Here is a 20125-nt window from a genome sequence, read left to right as displayed (position 1 = left end):
AATGTAATGATTAAATTGCTCACAAAGAGCGCAACGAGAAGATCATCTGTTTCAGGCATAACCCTTTGCCTTTAAGGTACGAACAGACCGATTTCTGAGGGATGATGAGTGGTGACTGCCGCCCCTCCCGACCATATCCACACAGGCCACGGTACCAGGACTTCCCGATTTAACACCCGCCAGGGGATCTTGTAACTAAAGGGAGCAGGCAGGGCCTCGGTTTTACCCCTGGGCTCATTTCAGAGTCCGGCCTCAAATCCACCAGCACCTGCTTTGGGGACAAGCATGCCTTCAGCTGAAGGAGGCCAAGGCCCATCAGGCCACAACCCTCTTCCTATTACCACAGGCTGTCGGAGCAGAACGAGGCCATTTGGCCCATCTAGTCTACTACGACATTCCATCGCGGCTGATTCATTATCCCTCTCAACCCCATTCTCCCTGTAAACTTTGATGCCCTGACTAATCAAGAGCCTATCAAGCCTCTCTTTAAATACACCCAATTACTTGAATCCCCCGGCCGTCGGTGGCAATGAACCCCACAGATTCACCACCCCTCTGCCTGACAAAACTCCCCCTCATGTCTGAAGGGACTTCCTTACTGCATGAATTTTAAATTCCAGCATCATCCTTCTTCTCTCAAAACACGGGAGCCATGGAGAGAGTAGACAGGGATCTCTTCCCCCCCCCCCCCCACCCCCACCCCAGGTAGACATGGCAAACCCTGGAGGAGCTACATTTATGATTTGTGGGGCGGGGGCGGAGAGAGCACCAGGTACCTGGTACAGGTTACCAGAGAAGCAGTGGAAGGATAAACACAAGAGTCTCTGCAGATGTCGTAAATCCAACAAGCAACACGCACAAAATGCTTGCGAGACTCAGCAGGTCAGGAAATGAATAAATAGCCGACAGCAGAGGCCCTTCTTCAGGACTGGAAAGGAAAAGGGGAAGATGCCAGAATAGGAAGGTCAGGGGAAGGGGGACAGCCAGAAGCTGATAGGTGAAGCCAGGTGGGTGGGAAAGGTCAAGGGCTGGAGAGGAAGGAATCTGACAGGAGAGGAGAGTGGACCCTGGGAGAAAGGGAAGGAGGAGGGACACCAGGGGGAGGTGATGGGTGGGAAAGGTAAAGGGCTGGAGAGGAAGGAATCTGACAGGAGAGGAGAGTGGACCCTGGGAGAAAGGGAAGGAGGAGGGACACCAGGGGGAGGTGATGGGTGGGGAAGGTAAAGGGTTAGAGAGGAAGGAATCTGACAGGAGAGGAGAGTGGACCGTGGGAGTAAGGGAAGGAGGAGGGACACCAGGGAGAGGTGATGGGTGGGAAAGGTAAAGGGCTGGAGAGGAAGGAATCTGACAGGAGAGGAGAGTGGACTGTGGGAGAAAGGGAAGGAGGAGGGACACCAGGGGGAGGTGATGGGTGGGAGAGGTAAAGGGCTGGAGAGGAAGGAATCTGATAGGAGAGGAGAGTGGACCGTGGGAGAAAGGGAAGGAGGAGGGACACCAGGGGGAGGTGATGGGTGGGAAAGGTAAAGGGCTGGAGAGGAAGGAATCTGATAGGAGAGGAGAGTGGACCGTGGGAGAAAGGGAAGGAGGAGGGACACCAGGGGGAGGTGATGGGTGGGAAAGGTAAAGGGCTGGAGAGGAAGGAATCTGATAGGAGAGGAGAGTGGACCGTGGGAGAAAGGGAAGGAGGAGGGACACCAGGGGGAGGTGATGGGTGGGAGAAGTAAAGGGCTGGAGAGGAAGGAATCTGACAGGAGAGGAGAGTGGACCGTGGGAGAAAGGGAAGGAGGAGGGACACCAGGGGGAGGTGATGGGTGGGAGAAGTAAAGGGCTGGAGAGGAAGGAATCTGACAGGAGAGGAGAGTGGACCGTGGGAGAAAGGGAAGGAGGAGGGACACCAGGGGGAGGTGATGGGGGGGAGAGGTAAAGGGCTGGAGAGGAAGGAATCTGATAGGAGAGGAGAGTGGACCGTGGGAGAAAGGGAAGGAGGAGGGACACCAGGGGGAGGTGATGGGTGGGAAAGGTAAAGGGCTGGAGAGGAAGGAATCTGACAGAAGAGGAGAGTGGACCGTGGGGGAAAGGGAAGGAGGAGGGACACCAGGGGGAGGTGATGGGTGGGGAAGGTAAAGGGCTGGAGGGGAAGGAATCTGATAGGAGAGGAGAGTGGACCGTGGGAGAAAGGGAAGGAGGAGGGACTCCAGGGGAGGGCGGTAGGCAGGTGAGGAGAAGAGGTACGAGGCCAGATGAAGTGATTTCCCCCCCCCAGTTTATGACGGGACTGACTGATCTGGGGGGAGGCCACATCTGGAGAACCAGACATAATAGTAGATTTGCAGGCGAAGCGTTGCCTCACCCAGAAGGACTGTTTGGGGGAGTGAATGGAGACAAGGGAAGAGGCAGGCAGTGAGGAGTCTTCTCGACCGTCAGAGGAAGTGAGGGGAATGCGGGGGTTTGGAAGACGAGGGCACCTGGTGTAAATTGGCATCACGACAGGCACGACATTGTGGGCCGAATGGCCGACCCAGCTGTGCACCATTCGTATCCAATGTGTAGATACTCGTTGGAGAACACAAGGTTAACGTGAAGAATGAGAAGATCACGGACCTCAAACCTGCCCTGCCGTTCAGTAAGTTCGCACCGGATCTGGCCCCGGGTCTCAAACCCCTCCCCCCTTTCTGATGAATTCCCCGTTCAGACAGCTCCCCCTTAAGTTCCTCAGCCTCCAGGGATTCACCCACCTGGAATAATCTCCCCACAACATGAGACCCACCAAGAACATCAAACCGCCTTCGTTCTTCCAAACTCCAAAGGACTACAACTTCGCCCGCCTTCCCCTGGACGTCTCCTTCGCCGAGGTCCGCGCAGCCCCATACTCGGCCGGGCCGGGCCGCCATGATTTTTTTCTCTTCCACGGACCTCCGTTGGGGACTGTTTCCGCGGCTGCTGCACCCAGCGAGGCCATGCAGCGCTTTACCGCGCCGGAGACCTGGCGCTGACGTCCCGCCAACGTCGATGAGGATTGGCACGTCTGCCTGCCTCTGCCCACACGAGTCTCCTCCCCTCCCCGTCCCAAAGACGACCGGGTTTGCTCAGGCTAATTGGTGACTCGGGTGCAATTGTGCAGCGTAGTCTCCATAGAACCATAGAACACTACAGCACAGTACAGGCCCTTCAGCCCTCCATGTTGTGCTGACCCATATAATCCTTAAAAAAAAAGTACGAAACCCACACTACCCCATAACCCTCTTTCATCCATGTGCCTGTCCAAGGGGCTCTTAAATACCCCTAATGTTTTAGTCTCCATCACCATCCCTGGCAAGTCATTCCAGGCACTCACAACCCTCTGTGTAAAAAACTTACCCCTGAAGTCTCCCCTAAACTTCCCTCCCTTAATTTTGTACATATGCCCTCTGGTGTTTGCTATTGGTGCCCTGGGAAACAGGTACTGACTATCCACCCTATCTACGCCCCTCATAATCTTGTAGACCTCTATCAAGCCCCCTCTCATTCTTCTACGCTCCAAAGAGAGAAGTCCCAGCTCTGCTAACCTTGCTTCGTGTGACTTGTTCTCCAAAGCAGGCAACGTCCTGGTAAATCCCCTCTGCACCCTCTCCATCACTTCCACATCCTTCCTATAATGAGGTGACCAGAACTGAACACAATACTGTAAGTGCGGTCTCACCAGAGATTTATACAGTTGCAACGTGACCTTTCATTGGGCAGAAAGCGCCCAACACCGTGACGAATCTCGAAACAAAAATAAATAAAGGAATCTCTTAAATGAGGGCACCAAAATATTCACTGGACACCCTAACCGAAACACAGATTCCCCAAACTGATCTGACCAACGAAACTCCTCAAGACGCCACACCAGCCTCCATTCCGTGCTGTTGCAAGACAGCTGGAACCCCGTTTCGCCCTTTCCTTGCCTCTTCATCTGTACTCTTATAAACTTCTGTCATTTTTTAAACCTTTTTTCCCCTCTTCTTCTAATCCTCTCTGGCCTAACTCTTCTCCTCACCTGCCTGTCGTCTCCCCCACCCCCACCCCGGCGCCCCTTCTCCAACGGTACCGCGGAGGTGCTGGTAATCTTCTAATTCGTTCCGTTTTTCATTTCAATACGAAATTATTACTTTGTTTAACGGCGGTCTGTCTTACTGCCTCGGTCCTGCGCACCGTGTATATGAATAGGCTGCCTGAGAATTCTGCACGGTACTGTCGCAATTTTAAATGCCGCCACACACAACACGGGTCTCTGTCGTGGACTGAGAGAGTGGGAAAGGGGCAGGGAGAGGGGGGGGGGGAATCACGGTTGGGGAAAAGGGGAAGGGAGAGAGGGAAGCACCAGAGAGACACTCCGTCACGACGGCTTGGAATCAACGGGGCTGGGTGCGTGTCTGTGCCCGCGCCACCCCCTGCCCCTCGGCACTCCCCTGCCACCTGCCCCTCGGCACTCCCCTGCCACCCCCTGCCCCTCGGCACTCCCCTGCCACCTGCCCCTTGGCACTCCCCTGCCACCCCCTGCCCCTCGGCACTCCCCTGCCACCTGCCCCTCGGCACTCCCCTGCCACCCCCTGCCCCTCGGCACTCCCCTGCCACCTGCCCCTTGGCACTCCCCTGCCACCCCCTGCCCCTCGGCACTCCCCTGCCACCCCCTGCCCCTCGGCACTCCCCTGCCACCCCCTGCCCCTCGGCACTCCCCTGCCACCCCCTGCCCCTCGGCACTCCCCTGCCACCCCCTGCCCCTCGGCACTCCACTGCCACCTGTCCCTCGCCGTTCCCCAAAACCCCTTCGCTCCCGCCGGATTTACGAACTCGTCCTCCGCGCCACGTTGACAACTGCGGTCCCGTGCCCTGAAACCTCGGCTAATCGGGGCGGCCTCTTGATGAGGCCGAAACGCATCCCAATTAACCAGAATCCACTGCAGAGGGTGGGACAGTGATTGGAAACGGGCAGCGAGTAACTTGTACAGTTACAAGATGTTAAGGGAACCGAACATCCATCTTAAAATGCAAGTTTTATTGATATTAAAGGCTCCTAAGGTTGTTATAGCCGGGGTTGGTAGTTGGGGGGATAAGCTCCCATTTATCTATTGTATGCTCCCAGTGGCATGTGGCTCAAACAGCCTCTGACAACCTTCACGTGTGACTTAGCTAACAAGCCCGGCGGAACCGTTTCTACCGACGGGAGAAGGGGGCAAAGGCGGGTCACTGGCGCCTCAAAACCAGTCGCTCCGGGCGGACGGGGCTCGTCGGGCCGCGGTCGGCGGCTCGTCCGGGGGAGGGAAAACTCTGATCTCAAACCTCCGCTGTACCCGCTCGCGGGGGAGGCTCCGGGAGTGAACCCCGAGGGGGAAAATCCGGAGCTGGAGTCCCTGAGGCAGTCCGACGTCGAGTTCGACGCTGACCGGCGACTCCTGGTGCCGAACCGTATCGGTCTCCGCCGTTCCTCTGGGTTCATCGTCTGCGTGGAGAGGGTGGGGGGGGGGGAGAAGTCTGCCACACGGGGAACAGTTCACTCTCCGTATCGTAGCACCCTGTCTTAGCTTGCAGCATCCACGGTCGACCCCGACCAACGGGGGGGGGGGCTCCTCGGACAGATACCGAAGGTGGCGCCCAGTGGCAGCTTCAAGGGCCTTCTTCCTCCCTGGTACGAAAGCCCGGAGGACTGACCGCTCAGAGCCGGTGGCTCCCACCCGGCACGCAGCCGACGGGCCGAAGGGACTCACTCCGCTGGCCGGGAAAGCATCGGGTTAAAGCACGGCGGCGAGGGTGACCGCCTGGTGCTATTTCTAGGGCCTGCCAGCGCGTCGCAGCTGCCTGCAATTAAACGCCACCCTAGGGTCAGATTGCCCTAGATCGGCAGAGCACGGAGCAGTTCTGAATTCTTATTTTAATCTATGACGGAGTGGCACACATAATTACATTCTGATTGCTTCCGTCAGTCGCCTCAGCGGGGTACAGAAGGAAGCTTTGGGGGGAGAAAAAGAGAGTCCAGGAGCTCCTTTCAACCACCACCGACACAGCGTCCCTTTACCGAGGAGATGATGACACTGGTCGCGGGCGGTTAATTAAGAGAGGCGTAGTCATCACTGCAGGGGTGTTCCAGTTAAGTCATGTTTCCTTACACAAAGACCAACACCCCAAAGGCTCTTTCCCGGAGATCCGCTCCTCTCTCCTGAATCCGGCAAGTGCCCGGACACCGGGAATCCTCCGCCAGGTAAACTCAAGGAAGGGTTCCCGAGGGTCACCTTGACCTGAGAACATCACCACAGACTCTCTTTTCCCTCTTACCCCCATTGCACTGATCATTTAATTTATATTTTCATATGTGCTGCCGATTATAATTTAAATGATCAGGTATTGGAACGTACTGCTGTGGGTCGCCGTCGATCCCAGGGGATGGTGGGTTTACGCCTCTGGTGGACGGCGTCCTCTGGGTGGGGGAGATCTGAAGAACCGGCTGCCCCTCTCCACGTCACCGATGTGGTCCGAGGGAAGGGCAGGCTGCCAGAGCGAAGTTGTCAACGGCATCGAACTGCCTCAGGGTTCGCTCCCGAAGCCTCTTCCCGCGGGGCAGCGGGGGTTTAAAATCAGGAGCCTTCCTTCTCCCGGGCGGGCCGCCGCCCGAGGCTGGCTTTCAGCCGCCTCTGCCCCTCCTCTTGCCAGTAGGAACAGTTCCGCCACACGTGAAGGGCCGAGAGCTGGGCCCGGTGGTCAGGGGCTGTTCAGAGTTGCACGGCATCTGCAGCACTTCATGGGTAGTGGGAGCTGAACCCCACTGCCACCCCCGGCTACCATACACGCCAGTGATAATAAACCAGATTCTGACACCAATACCTTACTTCCCCTTGCCGTCGCTGGGGTTCAAGGCAGCAACGAAGTTCCTCCACACTGTCACAGACAGACGTAGAAGGGATGCTTCACTGCTGTTTCAGTAACCTTTTTTTTGACCACTCAGGGCCATCAGCCCTGAGCTGAACCCCCCCCCCCCCCGGACGCGGAGGACCGGCAGACCCACTCTCACTCTGACCTCTAACCTTTGACCTGTTTGGCACGGGTGACCCAAAGTTACTAGGCCCCGACTCCAGCCAGCCATAGCTCTCCGGGTCATTGAGTCCTCCGGGAGGCCGATGCTAACGTGCAGGCGACCATTTAGTAACTAAAACGGATTGATCTTCCGGAGGAATTGGATGGAGGGAGAGGTTCACTCTGTTTGGGGTGGAGTGAGTTCTGATCTTCCACTTCCTTGGCAGTCCCTTGGGATGGAAGGTAAAGTAACTAAGCTCAGGTTTTGCGGGTCGAAGTGACTGGTGAGGCAGGGTGTCCCAGCTGGGGTAGGACGTGCAGATGGCGGATTTTTGGGTCTCAGTGTTTGGGCTGGCCCTCGGTGCCCATCGCGGAGGGGGGTGGGGGGGGGGGAGAGAGAGCCTCGGACCAGAGGGGCGTCCATTCAGAGCTGAAATGAGGAGGAACTCTTTTGAATTCGTTTCCACAGACGGATGTAGAGAACAAGTCGCTGGGTATTTTTAAGTCGATAGGGTCTTGATTCGTCGGGGTGCCACAGTTACAGGAGAATCAGGGTTGGGGGGGGCAGATGATAAATCAGCTGCGATGGAATGATGGGACAGACCCGAAGGGCCGAATGGCCTAATTCTCCTCCTGTGCCCTATCATCTCTTCCTGGACAGCTACTCCCGACATGGCCTCCTCGACATCGGTGGGACCCGCTCAGTAAACTGGGCGGGGGGGGGGAGAGGTAGGGGGAGAACCATTCCTCTCCGCCCACCGGACTTCCTGGCGGCCAAACTCTTCCCGTCCCACCTCCCCCCCGACCTTTTAATTCTGACATCTTCCCCCTTCCCTTCCAGTCCTGAAGACGAGTCTTCGCCCGAAACGTCGACTGTTTATTCATTTCCAGAGATGCTGCCCAAGCTGATCAGTTCCTCCAGCGTTTTGTGTCTGCTGTATAATTTTCTTTTCTTACATATCCTTCTTACTGTAATTTTAAATTCTTATTATTACATACCGCAGCCTCCAAACAGAAGAATTTCATGACATATGCCAAAAAAAGAGAATGTGCAGATGCTGGAAACCCAGAGCCACACACACACAGACACACACAGACACACACACACACACTCACACACACACACACAGACACACACACACACACACACACACACAGACACACACGAACGCACACACGCACGCGAACGCGCACACACCACACACACACAATACACACTCACACACATACACACACACGCACGCACGCACACACACAATGCTGGAGGGACTCAGCAGGCCAGGCAGCGTACTGTGGAGAGGAATAAACACAAGAGATTCTGCAGATGCTGGAAATCCAGTAAAGCATTCGACGTTCCGGGCCGAGACCCTTTTCCAATCCTGCTGAAGGGTCTCGGCCCGAAACGTCGACCATTCACTCTTTTCCACGGACGCTGCCTGGCCTGCTGAGTCCCTCCAGCACTCTGTGTGTGTGTGTGTGTGTGTGTGAGTGTGAGTGCGTGTGTGAGTGCGTGTGTGTGTGTGTAAGTGTGAGTGTGTGTGTGTGTGTGTGAGAGTGAGTGTGTGTGTGTGTGTGTGTGTGAGAGAGAGTGTGTGTGTGTGTGTGTGTCGGTGTGTGTGTGTGTGTGATTGTGTGTGTGTCGGTGTGTGAGTGTGTGTGTGAGTGTGTGTGTGTGAGTGTGTGTGTGTGTGTGTGTCGGTGTGTGTGTGTGTGTGTGATTGTGTGTGTGTGTCGGTGTGTGAGTGTGTGTGTGAGTGTGTGTGTGTGAGTGTGTGTGTGTGTGTGTGTGTGTGTGTGAGTGTGTGTGTGTGTGATTGTGTGTGTGTGTGTGTGTGTGTGTGTCGGTGTGTGTGATTGTGTGTGTGTGTCGGTGTGTGAGTGTGTGTGTGTGTGAGTGTGTGTGTGAGTGTGTGTGTGTGTGTCTGTGTGTGTGTGTGTGTGTGTGTGTGATTGTGTGTGTGTGTCGGTGTGTGAGTGTGTGTGTGTGTGTGTGATTGTGTGTGTGTGTGTGTCTGTGTGTGTGAGTGTGTGAGTGTGTGTGTGTGTGTGTGTGTGTGTGTGTGTGTGTGTGTGTGTGTGTGTGTGTGTGTTTGTGTGTGTGTGTGTGTGTGTGTGTGTCGGTGTGTGTGAGTGTGTGTGTGTGTGTGGCTCTGGATTCTCAGCGCCCGCAGATCTTCTCCTGCTTATGAGCGGACAGCAGACCGGACTGCTTCAGAAACGCCGACGCCCTGGAACGCAAAATCCTTCCGAAAGTAGTCCTACCGAAAAAAAAAAGACGAAGCGGGCAACCGATTTGGGTCCCTGACGTGACAGAGATGCACAAGAGGTGGGAGGCATGTCTCGAGAGGGCAGCCAGAGACCTTCGCTCAGGGAGGAAACGGCCAAAAACGAGGGGACGTGCCAGGAGATTGGAGGAGCACGCAAGGAGCAGGGTTCCCGAGACCTAGAGGCAGATGCTCTGAGGGCATCTGAGAGACTGTCAGATGGGCACATGGATGAAAGAACAATGGAGAGCTACGTGGCAGAGAAAGGTTAAACTGTAGTAGTTTAAAAGGTCAGCACATCAAGGCCCGGAGGACCAGCTCTGCAATGTTCCAGGCCAAATGAGAAACCAGTTATTTCAACTAAACTCTGCCAACTCCCTGAAAATGTAATAATATATTTGAGTTGTACTGCCCAGATCGATTTCTAACCACCTCCACGTATAAGTTTTACGAGCCTCAAACTCGGAGATAATGACCAGCTTTACTGAGGCGACGCTAAAGGTAGAGTCGTGTGTAATGACAGTGGTTTGCAGATTCAGACGAGTGTACGCCACAGCCCGGCTCACCAGTTTGCAGGAGCTTCAAGGAGTTTTCCAACAGTTCAGCCGAGACACACGCAACAGGATGGATATAGACTACAAACTACTACAGAAACCAGACTTCCAACCAAATATAGAAATTATTCTTTTCACGGCAACCAACAGAAAAGAAGCACAGAACATGGAACATAGAAATCACAGGCCCTTCGGCCCACAATGTTGTGCCAACCATGTAAGCTACTCCAGACACTGCCACCGCAGAGCCCTCTATCTTTCTAAGCTCTGTGTTCCTACCTAAGAATTTCTTAATATTGTTTCACAGTTCCAGGTCTATCCAAATTGGCCGATCGTTCCTATCACGCCAATAAAGCCAAAATTCATTGTTGCCAAGTAATTCATTCTTAGATTAGGCAAAGCGAGACCTCTGTCCATCCTCAACTTTTGCAAATGATATTTACCAATTCTGACAACAACACACACAAAATGCCGGTGGAACACAGCAGGCCAGGCAGCGTCTACAGGGAGAAGCACTGTCGGCGTTCCGGGCCAAGACCCTTCGTCAGGACTCAAAACAGGTTCAATACCGCCCCCTGCTGACCGGGAGGATTCAGGAGAGTGGTCCCAACATCTAAAACAGGTTCAATACCGCCCCCTGCTGACTGGGAGGATTCAGGAGAGTGGTCCCAACATCTAAAACAGGTTCAATACCGCCCCCTGCTGACCGGGAGGATTCAGGAGAGTGGTCCCAACATCTAAAACAGGTTCAATACCGCCCCCTGCTGACCGGGAGGATTCAGGAGAGTGGTCCCAACATCTAAAACAGGTTCAATACCGCCCCCTGCTGACTGGGAGTGTGAGGGAATCCTTCATCAGGACTAACCGAAAGGAAAGATAGTAAGAGATTTGAAAGTAGTGGGGGGAGGGGGAAATGTGAAATGATAGGAGAAGACCGGAGTGGGTGGGGTGAAGCTGAGAGCCGGAAAGGTGATTGGCGAAAGTGATACAGAGCTGGAGAAGGGAAAGGATCTTGTGACGGGAAGCCGAGGGAGAAAGAAAGTGGGGGGTTGGAGCACCGGAGGGAGATGGAGAACAGGCAAACAACTAAATATGTGAGAGATGGGGTAAGAAGGGGAGGAGGGGCATTAACGGAAGTTAGAGAAGTCAATGTTCACGCCATCGGGTTGGAGGCTACCCAGCCGGTATATAAGGCGTTGTTCCTCCAACCTGTGTGGCTTCATCTTGACAGTAGAGAAGGCCGTGGACAGACATATCAGAATGGGAATGGGACATGGAATTAAAATGTGTGGCCACTGGGAGATCCTGCTTTCTCTGGCGGACCGAGCGTAGGTGTTCAGTGAAACGGCCTCCCAGTCTGTGTCGGGATTCTTGCTCTTTTATTATCCCAAATAAAAGATAGAATTATAGGATCAATCCGATCAAAAAAAATTATTTAACCTCGTTATTAGGAGTTGCTCCACCTATACAATTTGCTAAAGTTGCTAATTTAACGCTATAACCCGTGGTTAAGCAATCTTTACAAATTTGGATCCAGTTCTGCAATTTTTTTAATCTTAAAAAATTTAAGCTTTGTAGGATAATTTATCGTAATTACTTTTTTAAACCTTCTTGGAAAAATAAAGGTATTAATTCTTCTTTGGATTTATTTAAAGAAGGCAGATTGATGTCTTTTGAACAATTAGTCGATAAATATTCTCTTTCACATTCACATTTTTTTACAATATCTTCAAGTTAGACATTTTTTTACAAAAATATTTAAGTAATTATCCTTACATATTGGAGGCTGACCTGTTGGATACTATTATGAATATGAACCCTTCAATGAAAGGTTCTATTGGAAGAATTTATAATTTATTATTACAATGGGATAAGCGTCCTTTACTTAAGATTGAACAAGACTGGGAGAAGGAACTCAATTTGACTTTTATAGGGGAGGATTGGACGCGGATTCTGAAGCTGGTTAACCCTTCTTCGATCTGTGCCAGTCATTCACCGATTCAATTTAAAATTGTACATTGTTACCATCTGACGAGGGAGAGACTGTCTAAAATATTTCCCAATGTTGACAAGTATTGTGATGGATGTAAAACTGAGATAGCTACACTGACACATCTGTTCTGATCATGTTCTATATTAAAATCGCTCTGGAAGTCAGTCTTTTCGACAATTTCTAAAGCGCTCAGAATCAACTTACAACCTAATAAACTGATTGTGCTTTTTGGAATAATTCCTCAAAATATCCATAGTATTTCTGTGTCTGACCAACACGTTAGTGCGTTTGTTACATTGATAGCTTGGAGGGCCATCTTGTTGAAATGGAAGGATATATCAGCTCCTACTCTCTCAAGTGATGCTGTGTCTTAGTTTGGAGAAAATTGAAACTCGAAGCTTTGCACCTTTATCTGATTTTGAGAAGAGATGGGGCTCATTTGCTCATTACTATCATTTCAGTTAACTGAAAGATTTCCTCCACGATCTAAATGTAAATTTTTTTGATACACCTTTTCTTTCTTGCTGGCAGTTTGATGCTTGTTTTTAGAAGCTTTCTGTCTGACACATGGCTCCAGAGTTGTACCCCCAACGGGTTCCCCTCACTTTTCTTGCTCAGTAGGGGTTTTTTTTTTAATTCACAAAATTTTCAATCCTTAAGATAATTTCCTCTTTTATGAGGCATTGTTACTTCAATGTACTTGTGCTATTTTTGAATAATAAATACAATAAAAAGATTTGAAAAGAAAGGATCTCCTAACATTAAATCCGCCTCCACTAGCATCGCTAGCGGTGCATTCCGCACACCCACCACTCTCTTACCCCGACATCCCCCCTGTACCTACTCCCCAGCACCTTAAAACCACACCCCCTTGTGCTAGGCATTTCAGCCATGGGGAAAAGCCTCTGACTATCCACACGATCAATGCCCCTCATCATCTTGTACACCTCTGTTAGGTCACCTCTCACCCTCCGTCGCTCCGAGGAGAAAAGGCCAAGTTCACTCAACCTATTCTCATAAGGCTCGCTCCCCAATCCAGGCAACATCCTTGTAAATCTCCTCTGCACTCTCTCCATAGTATCCACATCCTTCTTGCAGTGAGAAGAACAGAAGGCATTCGAAAGCACACGATCTACAACCAAGTACCAGGACATCTTCAGGGAACGGTGCCTCGGAAATGCAGCGTCCATTATTAAGGACCCCAGTCACCCTGGGCATGCCCTTTTCTCACTGTTATCATCAAGGAGGAGATAAAAAAGCCTGAAGGCACACACTCAGCGATTCAGGAACAGCTTCTTCCCCTCTGCCATCAGGGAGGAGGTACAGGAGCCTGGAGACACACACTCAGCGATTCAGGAACAGCTTCTTCCCCTCCGCCATCAGGGAGGAGGTACAGGAGCCTGAAGACACACACTCAGCGATTCAGGAACAGCTTCTTCCCCTCCGCCAACAGGGAGGAGGTACAGGAGCCTGAAGACACACACTCAGCGATTCAGGAACAGCTTCTTCCCCTCCGCCATCAGGGAGGAGGTACAGGAGCCTGAAGACACACACTCAGCCATTCAGGAACAGCTTCTTCCCCTCTGCCATCAGGGAGGAGGTACAGGAGCCTGAAGACACACACTCAGAGATTCAGGAACAGCTTCTTCCCCTCCGCCATCAGGGAGGAGGTACAGGAGCCTGAAGACACACACTCAGCGATTCAGGAACAGCTTCTTCCCCTCCGCCATCAGGGAGGAGGTACAGGAGCCTGAAGACACACACTCAGCGATTCAGGAACAGCTTCTTCTCCTCCGCCATCAGGGAGGAGGTACAGGAGCCTGAAGACACACACTCAGCGATTCAGGAACAGCTTCTTCCCCTCTGCCATCCAACTTCTGAACGGACACTGAACTCGTGAACACCTCCTCACTGCTTTTTTTTTAATTTCTATTTTTGCACTGCTTATTTAGGACCAAAGAACAGTACAGCACAGAAAACAGGCCATTCGGCCCTTCTAGTCTGTGCCAGAACTTTACTCCGCTCGTCCCATTGACCAGTACCCAGCCCGTAACCCTCCAGACCTCTCCCATCCATGTATCCATCCAATTTATTCTTAAAACCCAAGAGTGTGTATATATACACACACAAATGCTTATTCACAGCTTCCTGAGAGGAGACATGATAGAGGTGTACAAGATATTAAGAGGAATAGACAGAGTAGACAGCCAGCGCCTCTTCCCCAGGGCACCACTGCTCAGTACAAGAGGACATGGCTTTAAGGTGAGGGGAGGGAAGTTCAAGGGGGATATTAGAGGAAGGTTTTTCACTCAGAGAGTGGTTGGTGTGTGGAATGCACTGCCCGAGTCAGTGGTGGAGGCAGATAGACTAGTGAAGTTTAAGAGACTACTAGACAGGTAAATGGAGGAACTTAAGGTGGGGGTTACATGAGAGGCAGGGTTTGAGGGTCGGCACAACATTGTGGGCTGAAGGGCCTGTAATTTGCTGTACTGTTCTATGTTCTATCTGTGGTGCTACTAATCCCGATTCCGAGTCTGAACCTGGAACGTGGCTGAAGGAACTTTTTTCCTCTGTCTCCAGCTCACTTTGGAGAGAGCTGCACAAAATGCAGAGGCTTCAACGTCCCAGAGGCTGCAGCGACGTGTCACAGGGCCACCAGCTGGAGCTTCACTGAACTTCAGCTGGCCAGACATCAGATGGAACAGCCTGAATCACTGGCAAAAGCTCCAGTTGCTCACCACAACAGAGAATCAACCAAAGCAAACAAAATACAATCCTTACGGAGCAACTTTATAAAACAGAGAAACTCCTGCGATCTCGACAGTGGTGTGTTTAACATATTATAACTGGACACGGAAAGCTGAACTCCTAAAGTGAAATTTGTAAAAGCGATACTGTCATGATTAGAAAGTCCGTTACCTTGGTGAAAGAGGCGGAGATAAAGGCACCTGTTGTCCCTCGTACTGCTTTACCATCGCTCGAACACTCCAGGACGGGCTCACGATTTCCTCTTCAATGCTGCAAGGCACAAGACGGTCACAGCATCCTTCAGTGGACAGTGCAAATCTAAATTCTCAAGGCACACCCAGCCTCCCAGTAACACACACACACTCACACACACAGAGAACACACACGCACACACACTCACACACCCACGCACGCACAGACACCCACGCACGCACAGACACACACGCACGCACAGACACACACACACACACACACACACACACAGATATACACACACACACACACACACACACACACACACACACACTCACACTCACACACAATGCTGGTGGAACTCAGCAGGTCAGGCAGCGTCTATGGAGAGAAATAAACACAAGAGATTCTGCAGATGCTGGAAATCCAGAGCAAAACACACTCACAATCACACACACACCCTCAGGAGACCAGGCAGCGTAAAGAGCCGACTCTTCCACGGGGAGAGAAAGTTCGAGAAGCATCGGGTCAGGTCGGGCGCACACACACACACACACACGCACGCACACACACACACGCGCACACACACACACACACACACACACACAAACACACAAACACACACTCACACACACTCTCACACACACACACACTCGCACACACTCACACACGCACACACACACGCACACACTCACACACGCACACACTCACACACACACAAACACACTCACACACACACTCTCACACACACACACTCGCACACACACTCACACACGCACACTCACACACACATACACACAAACACACACACTCACACACACATACACACACACAAACACACACATACACGCACACACACACAAACACACACATACACGCACACACACACAAACACACATACACGCACACACACAATGCTGGAGGAACTCAGCAGGTCAGGCAGCGTCTATAGAGAGGAATGAACACAAGAGATTCTGCAGATGCTGGAAATCCAGAGCAACACACACACACACACACACACACACACACTCACACACTCACACACACACACACACACACGCGCGCTCACACACCCACACACACTCACACTCACACACACACAGACACTCACACATACAGACACACTCCTCCCCGTAACCTCTGGGAACTCCTGACTAACGAAGGGTCTGTGGATGAGGGCGAGGAACGGTGCGGGGAGGGGGACTCTCAGCTCCGCTCTCCCCATAACCTCCGGAATCTGATAGGAGAGGAGAGTGGACGTGGGAGAAAGGGAAGGAGGAGGGACACCAGGGGGAGGTGATGGGTGGGAAAGGTAAAGGGCTGGAGAGGAAGGAATCTGATAGGAGAGGTGAGTGGACCGTGGGAGAAAGGGAAGGAGGAGGGACACCAGGGGGAGGTGATGGGTGGGAAAGGTAAAGGGCTGGAGAGGAAGGAATCTGATAGGAGAGGAGAGTGGACCGTGGGAGAAAGGGAAGGAGGAGGGACACCAGGGGGAGGTGACGGGTGGGAAAAGTAAAGGGCTGGAGAGGAAGGAATCTGACAGGAGAGGAGAGTGGACCGTGGGAGAAAGGGAAGGAGGAGGGACACCAGGGGGAGGTGATGGGTGGGAGAGGTAAAGGGCTGGAGAGGAAGGAATCTGACAGGAGAGGAGAGTGGACCGTGGGAGAAAGGGAAGGAGGAGGGACACCAGGGGGAGGTGACGGGTGGGAAAGGTAAAGGGTTAGAGAGGAAGGAATCTGACAGGAGAGAAGAGTGGACCGTGAGAGAAAGGGAAGGAGGAGGGACACCAGGGGGAGGGATCTGATAGGAGAGGAGAGTGGACTGTGGGAGAAAGGGAAGGAGGAGGGACACCAGGGGGAGGTGATGGGTGGGAAAGGTAAAGGGCTGGAGAGGAAGGAATCTGATAGGAGAGGAGAGTGGACCGTGGGAGAAAGGGAAGGAGGAGGGACACCAGGGGGAGGTGATGGCTGGGAGAGGTAAAGAGTAGTAAGAGGCCAGTGTGGAATTGAAGGGAAGGGAGGGAAAATATATATATGTATACCTTATTGTAATTTATACATCTTCACTATGTATTTTAATCTACTCGTGCCACAAAACAACAAATTTCATGACATATGCCAGTGATAATAAACCTGATTCTAATGTTAAACCACCACTACCCCGCCTGGTACACTCTCAGTTTGAACAAATTTTCCAGTGACGTCACGTATTTGCTGGAAGTAATAACTACTGCTGTCGGAACCGCTGAAGCACGAAGCCAAAATCTGTCACTTTGCTTTAACGGAGAAATAACTGACCTGAAATGCAATCAGGGAGGCCGCGGGGCGAGCAGATAGAAATGCATCAAATTATCCGAGACACAAGACCAAAAGACAGAGGGGCAGAATTAGGCCATTCAGCCCATCGAGTGTGGTCCGCCATTTAATAACCCCCATCAGCCCCATTCGCCTGCCCTCTCCCTGTAACCTCTGACACCCTGGCTAATCTAGGAACTATCAGCCGCTGCTTTAAATATACCCGACGACTCGGCCGCCGGTGGCAAGGAATTTCACAGACTCGCCACCCTCCGGCAAAAGAAATTCCTCCTGATCACAGATAGTCGGAGACTTTCTCCCTCAGGGTGGAAAAGTCAAATGCTAGTCTTACGCTGAGAGGGAGAAGGTTGAAAGGAGGTTTTCAAGGCAATTATGTATTTCTCTTTTTTTTTTACACACACACAGACACTGGAACACAGTGTTAGGGGAATAAGCGGCAGCGGAGACAATGGCGGCTGATCAAAAGCATTTAGACAAGTGCGGGTATGGGCAGGGAATGGAGGGAGTATTGACCATGTGCAGGCAGACGACGTGCAAGCTGCCAACCCGGTGAGCACAGACACCGTGGGCCGAATGGCCTGGTTCACCAACCCACCACTCCACACCACCCCCCCCCCCCCCCCCAGCCGCCACGACTTTATCCATTCCCCGTCGGAGTCAGCTGATGTGCAGACGCTCCCGTGCCCAGCGTACAATCGATCTGCGTGTCAGAACTAGCATCAGGACTAACAACTCTGGCTCGTGTCCTGAAACTTGTCCTCGTGTGGCAGCAGTGCCTTGCACGACATGAAAATAAAAGCTATAATTTACTGGAATATTTGAAGTTAAATAAATATGCAAAAACGGTTTAAAAAAAAGGTAGTGAGGTAGCGTCTCGGCCCGAAAGGTGGACCGTTCTTCTCTTCCACAGATGCTGCCTGACCTGCTGAGCTCCACCAGCATTCAGTGAGAGAGGGAGAGAGAGTGTGTGTGTGTGTGAGTGTGTGTGTGTGTGTCTGTGTGTGTGTGTGAGTGTGTGTGTGTCTGTGTGAGTGTGTGTGTGTGTGTGTGTGTGTGTGTGTCTGTGTGTGTGTGTGTGTGTGTGTCTGTGTGTGTGTGTGTGTGTGTCTGTGTGTGTGTGTGTGTGTGTCTGTTTGTGTGTGTGTGTGTGTGAGTGTGTGTGTGAGTCTGTGTGAGTGTGTGCGCGCGCGCGTGTGTGTGAGTGTGTGTTTCTGTGTGTGTGTGAGTATGTGTGTCTGTGTGTGTGTGTGTGTGTGTGTGAGTGTGTGTGTGTGTGTGTGTGTGAGTGTGTGTGTGTGTGTGTGTGAGTGTGTGTGCGAGTGTGTGTGTGTGCCTGTGTGAGTGTGTGTGCGCGTGTGTGTGTGTGTGTGTGTGTGAGTGTGTGTCTGTGTGAGTGTGTGAGTGTGTGTGTGTGTGAGTGTGTGTGTGTGTGTGAGTGTGTGTGCGAGTGTGTGTGAGTGTGTGTGCGAGTGTGTGTGTGTGTGCCTGTGTGAGTGTGTGCGCGCGCGCGTGTGTGTGTGTGTGTGTTTTTTGCTCTGGATTTCCAGCATCTGCAAATTCCCTCTTGTTAGTGAGGTACTGTTCATGGGTTCAGTGTTTATTCAGATGTTAATCCGCGATCTAATGTACTTATTGAGAGGCAGGTGGAGATACATCTCTACCAAAGGAGGTGTGAGGCACTCCTTCCCTCCGCTGGCCTGCAGGTCACCCTCGGGCGAGGTGTAGCACCTGCTTCGCCCCTCGATCAGGGTCACGTGAAGCCGCGGGAGCAGGTGGTGGACGGTCGTACGAGCAGCTGGTGCGGATCACCAGTCCTGGTGATGCCACTGCAGACGCCAGGCAGGCAATCTCTGAAGAGTGTTGGTAATGGGCCGGGGTCACCCCGTGTTTGCAAAGACACACACTGCCCAGAAGGCGGTGACGGCACAAACCACTTCTGTGGGGAAATTCGCCGAGAACAATCATGGTCGTGGATAGACCGTGATCGCCCACGTCATACGAATGAATGAATTCATATTTAATATCTTTTGTAAAAATTATTTGTGTGCCCTTTACGTTACTGTGGTTTTTTTCCGTGCTGTATCGGATCCGGAGTAACAACTATTTTGTTCTCCGTTACACTCGTGTACTGGGAAATGACGTTAAACAGTCTTGAGTCTGATGCCACGTTCTATATCCACTTGCTTCTCCACAAACGCTCTCCGAGCGGGTTAGTACTTACAGCTTTTTCATTTTTGTTTCAAGTATCTTGCTAAGGTGACAACAATATTTTCTTGAGATGCTGGCAGAAGGATTTCACGTTCAGCCGCTAGAGTTTGTGTTCAAATGAAAGCTGCTGGCAGAGGGTGCCCCGTGACACAATCTTCTCACCGTTCAAGCCAAGGAGAAGTTTGAACTTACTGTCACACAACACATGAAGTCAACCGTCAAACGAAACAACGTTCCTCCGGACCAACGTGCACAACACAGTACATATAACTCACACACACAACACATGAAGTCAACCGTCAAACGAAACAACGTTCCTCCGGACCAAGGTGCACAACACAGTACATATAACTCACACACACATAACACATAAAGTATACCATCAAACGAGACAATGTTCCTCCGGACCAAGGTGCACAACACAGTACATATAACTCACACACACATAACACATAAAGTATACCATCAAACGAGACAATGTTCCACCGGACCAAGGTGCACAACACAGTACATATAACTCACACACACATAACACATAAAGTATACCATCAAACGAAACAACGTTCCTCCGGACCAAGGTGCACAACACAGTACATATAACTCACACACACAACACATAATGTATACCGTCAAACGAGACAACGTTCCTCCGGACCAAGGTGCACAACACAGTACATATAACTCACACACACAACACATAAAGTATACCGTCAAACGAGACAACGTTCCTCCGGACCAAGGTGCACAACACAGTACATATAACTCACACACACAACACATAAAGTATACCGTCAAACGAAACAACGTTCCTCCGGACCAAGGTGC

General features: G+C 51.8%; 1 protein-coding gene across 6 annotated transcripts in view; it reads right to left on the bottom strand.

Moving 5' to 3' along the window:
- The window catches only part of LOC132385735 (dixin-like), a 270730-nt gene that overhangs the window by 127479 nt on the left and 123126 nt on the right, over window positions 1-20125 (bottom strand). For all 6 annotated transcript variants that reach the window (XM_059957946.1, XM_059957948.1, XM_059957947.1 and 3 more), the window contains one exon: window positions 14757-14855. In XM_059957946.1, the coding sequence (XP_059813929.1) occupies window positions 14757-14855 (99 nt within the window). The remainder of the gene's footprint in view (window positions 1-14756; window positions 14856-20125) is intronic.

Source organism: Hypanus sabinus (assembly GCF_030144855.1).
Source record: "Hypanus sabinus isolate sHypSab1 chromosome X2 unlocalized genomic scaffold, sHypSab1.hap1 SUPER_X2_unloc_13, whole genome shotgun sequence".
Taxonomy (NCBI): Eukaryota; Metazoa; Chordata; class Chondrichthyes; order Myliobatiformes; family Dasyatidae; genus Hypanus; species Hypanus sabinus.
This window is presented reverse-complemented; position numbering and strand designations above follow the sequence as displayed.